This window comes from Strigops habroptila, chromosome 10 (genome assembly GCF_004027225.2).
Source record: "Strigops habroptila isolate Jane chromosome 10, bStrHab1.2.pri, whole genome shotgun sequence".
In the NCBI taxonomy this organism is placed as follows: domain Eukaryota; kingdom Metazoa; phylum Chordata; class Aves; order Psittaciformes; family Psittacidae; genus Strigops; species Strigops habroptila.
The window spans coordinates 29,303,879-29,308,008 of NC_046359.1; the positions used below are offsets into that span (position 1 = coordinate 29,303,879).

The window sequence follows — 4,130 nt, forward strand, 5'->3', positions numbered from 1 at the left end:
AAGACAGGGACCTGGTTATTACTCTCTTACATTAGAGAGAACAAGCGAAAGACGGTAATAAAATGCTGCTCAATTTGACTTGCAATGTGTTGCTGCCTATTTCTTTTTCCTCCTGCCATATCAGCTGTGCCACCTGCCATATCAAGAGGTGGATCAAAAGCTCCACCCACTGCATCCTCTTTTGTTCAGGGAACAGTGAAGGAGAGTTGTAACGGAGATATAACACTCGATAAACCGTATGCAGCCAGGCTCAAGATGTAAGGATGCTTTTCACGGGGTGAACAATTTTAACCCTGCTTCCCTCCTCACGCCAACATGTCACCATTAAGCCACAGGCAAAATGTGAATGACTTGTCTAATAAGGATTTTGCAGCTGGACTGGTACCTGGGATAGTAAGTTTTCCTGCCTCATCTCACATGCTGTTGTGGTTTGAGCACTGAACCCAGGACACATTCTTAACACATTTTTCATTTCAAATCGAATTTATTACCCAAATGGAAAGATGTGTCCCAATCTTCCAGAATGCTATTGGATAGGACTAGTTTGTAATTTTTCAGAAAGCCTTTGCCAGCTTTCACAGCAGGAAATGGAAGATTTTTTCTTGGTCTTTTATATTCTGAAGATCACAACTCACTGCAAGTGGCACTGGCTGCATTAGAGCTGTGCCCAGGGGAATGGATGTCCACAAGAAGCTCATTTCTCTCTGCCATTTTTTCTCTGAAAGAGGGGCAAGACACAGTGATGCTCTAAAAGATACCAACATACGTGAAGGAAAAACTTGCATCAGCCTAACATTTCCATTCTCAGTGAAGACAGCATAACTCTTGCATGGTGTCATTCATCTTTGAAGTGCTTTGCAAACACAAAGTAATTAAGCCCAGTATTCTGTTACAGAATGCAGTAAAATATATCATTAAAAATATAGCAAGTATCAGAGGCTAGTTAAAACACATCACATGAAAGGCTGATACATTTTATATGCGTGATTTGAGAAACTGCCTAACTTCTCTCTTAGCAAAGATATTTAATGTATTAATAAACACTGTATTTTAATTAAAATTTCAGAGCTCAGAAACAATTTCCTACTAACATGAGGGACTCAGAGATGTCTCTAAAAAAGAACACTTTTAGTGCCTCATATACAGTAAATCCTACATCTGTCACTTTTCAATATCCATTTTAAAACAAAAAATCAAGAAGAGAGCTTGCTTAGATATCTCTAAAAATATCTGCATGGACCAAACCTGCAAGCACTTATGTAGATGAGTAACTTCACTGCCTGTGGAGCTCCAATGTGAGTTGGTAGGATGAAGCCTAAATACATCTTTGGTAAACAAGCCATCAATTACACACTTTAGGGATGGCAGCACCTGTGCAAAGCCTTCAACTGAAGCGAGAGACACTAAAGAAATAAAAAGCAATTATCAGCTACTAATTTGAGTAAAACTGTTTTCTTCTTAGAGTTAAAAACACAATTCAGTGACACTGGCTCTATTTTTGGCAACTAACAATCTTTATTAGATTATTGTACAGCAGACATTCAAGCCCTCTCAAAAGTAAAAAGTTCACAAATTGTAATATTTCAGTATTTTTCACACTCCTTTGTTGATTATAAAGATTTCCTTGTACATGGTTTTAGAGAAAATAAAGGCACTGCTGTGTGGGACAAACAAAACAAAGCTAATTAAACTAAAGCCACCTTCACAGCAATTTTAAATTACTCCTAAATGCTTTTGATTTCTTATGAGACAAGCATCTTCCAACAAGAGTTTGAACATGAAACTCATACCAGCTCTAGGGGAGACATACCACTCAGTTCTAGGATAAATGGTTGGTTTGCATTGCCCCTGGTCTTTATCTAACACCGAGAATAGGCTGCTTTTGATAAAAAGAGGAATAAATTGCTGTTATTGTGATGTTAGCCCATCACTTGGCATTGCAATTCAAGTTTTTGTGAGAAAGAAATGTATGATCTAACTGCGACTTGACCTATGCCTTCTGAGATCCATCTAGGTGCTCTAATGGAGCATAAAAAGTATTGAATACAAGGACATGCAAACCGGTAGTGAAGAAATTTGTTTGAGAAGAAGAGCAAAGAGAAAGGGACTTTCATGAGCTTGTGGTTTATATGCTGCCCAATTTGTTAAATATGGAAGAATGATCACTGCCATTCTTTTAATGAATGTATTTCAGCATGATCCTCTACACTTCCTTGCTTCTAGTACCTCCCTCTCTCAATCATGGTCCCTGCCTCTCTCTCTTTTTTCACCATTTAAAAAGTATTGCAGTTTAAGAGACTGTACACGATTCTTTAATGATCCAGGTTGTTTTTCTGAGAAGTCATTAAAATGGTCTATTAAACCATTGAGAAAATAAGAAATCGCTCCTGTTTCTTTGTAGGATTTTGTCACGAAAAGTCACATCAAATGTTTATCAAATACTTGGACCATAATATATCACAATATAAACTAATTCAAGAGAGCGACTTTGATTATACTACAAAATTCTTTAGTTGTTACAGTGTTTCTCGGAATTTATCAGAAAAGGATGTATTTTTTTTTAAAGCGATTTCTAGGATAGTAGCATTTAGATTTTAGTCCTGATAAAGGCTCACTTTCCATTCATAGTCAGAACCTAAATGTGCTCTTCTTGTACCTAAACAGATAATAAGCACTCAGCACACTCCCCCTTCTTGACACAACACACTGAGACTAATCACACATAATTGGAGAGGAGGAGCAGAGGGGCTGGGCAGGCTATTGTGTCCAAAGGACAAATGGTCAGTTTATGAGGCTTTTGTCTGATGCATAATTTCTTATACATCTACACGAGGAAAAGTCCTGCTGGAAAAAAACATATATATAAAAAGCCTTCAACACGGAAGCAAATGAGGACATTTCAATCATGGATAGAAAAAATCAGCAGTGGAATTAAATAAAAAAAAAAAAGGGCAGAAAAATCAGAGCGTTCGATAGGTGTACTTTTAAAAGATGTTAAAACAACTATTTCCTTACTAATTAAATGTGAATGCATTTACTACTTTACATTGGTTATATAAGCCCACAAAGAATATCGCTCAAATATTTTCAAATACACCCCAAAAATAACATTTAAAGAGATTAACAAAGTACATGCAAGTTTAAAGGCACGAAAAAGAAGGAACCCAGCGTTACACCTTTGTTAATGCATACATATAAAGTCCGATCAGTTTTAAGCTGGAATATAATTGGAAAAAATAAGTTCTGAAATGATACAAAAAGATGTCTCAATGTTTACACACTGTGAAACAAGCCCCCATTAGAAATATTTCTCTAATGATGGCTCAGGAACAATAGGGGGGGAACTGAACCCTCCCTACTCCCAACCATCCATATACATGGATTAAATTTCTGTAGTCCACCTTAAAACAAACAAACAAAAAGTCATCTTCTATCTGTGTTTGGTTAAAATGAGAAGAAAAGGGTAATGGAGGTTTTCGTCATACGTATCTTTTTCTTCATTTTTCAACTGCAAATAAAAAATGGATAAAGTGAGCAAACTGTATGAAAGCATTTTTAAAATACTGACAGTTCTTGCTTAACTATATTCCTTAGTGCAAATGATACTACTGAAGATTGAACACTTAATGACTACAAAAAGAAATCTTAAGGTCAAATACTATCACAGGTATAGAACAGCAAGTCAAATATTATCAGGAGCTGGTCAGAGTTTGTAGACAAACTAATTCACCCGATAAATAGTTAAACATTACTTATAAAAGAAGTGAGGACCCAAATTGCTGTCTTAAATAAATTATATTCAAGTGAGATTTAAGGCCTGAATTTAGCAAGAAACTTCAGAACAAAGGCTAAAAGTTTATCCCTAATCAGCCTAACTATGGCTGTATTTTTGGTATTTAAGATCAGCAACTCTTTCAGACATCCGAAATACCATAATCTCACTTGAAGGTTTACATAATCGCAAGCCACTTCCAAGGCTGTAATGCAGTTCTTGATGGGCTTATTTATTAATTCTGTTTAATTTTAAAAATTCTGATTGTAAGAGGGAATTATAACTTGATAATTAGAGCAGTACAATTCCAATTGCTAAGGATAATGTTACATGTGTTCTTCTGATCTACACTAAAAGA

General features: G+C 35.9%; 1 protein-coding gene across 3 annotated transcripts in view; it reads right to left on the reverse strand.

Moving 5' to 3' along the window:
- Positions 1-1,493: 1,493 nt before the first annotated feature.
- The window catches only part of CAMKMT (calmodulin-lysine N-methyltransferase), a 223,768-nt gene continuing 221,131 nt past the window's right edge, over positions 1,494-4,130 (reverse strand). For all 3 annotated transcript variants that reach the window (XM_030499142.1, XM_030499143.1, XM_030499144.1), the window contains exon 11: positions 1,494-3,508. In XM_030499142.1, the coding sequence (XP_030355002.1) occupies positions 3,431-3,508 (78 nt within the window). In that variant the 3' untranslated portion in view covers positions 1,494-3,430. The remainder of the gene's footprint in view (positions 3,509-4,130) is intronic.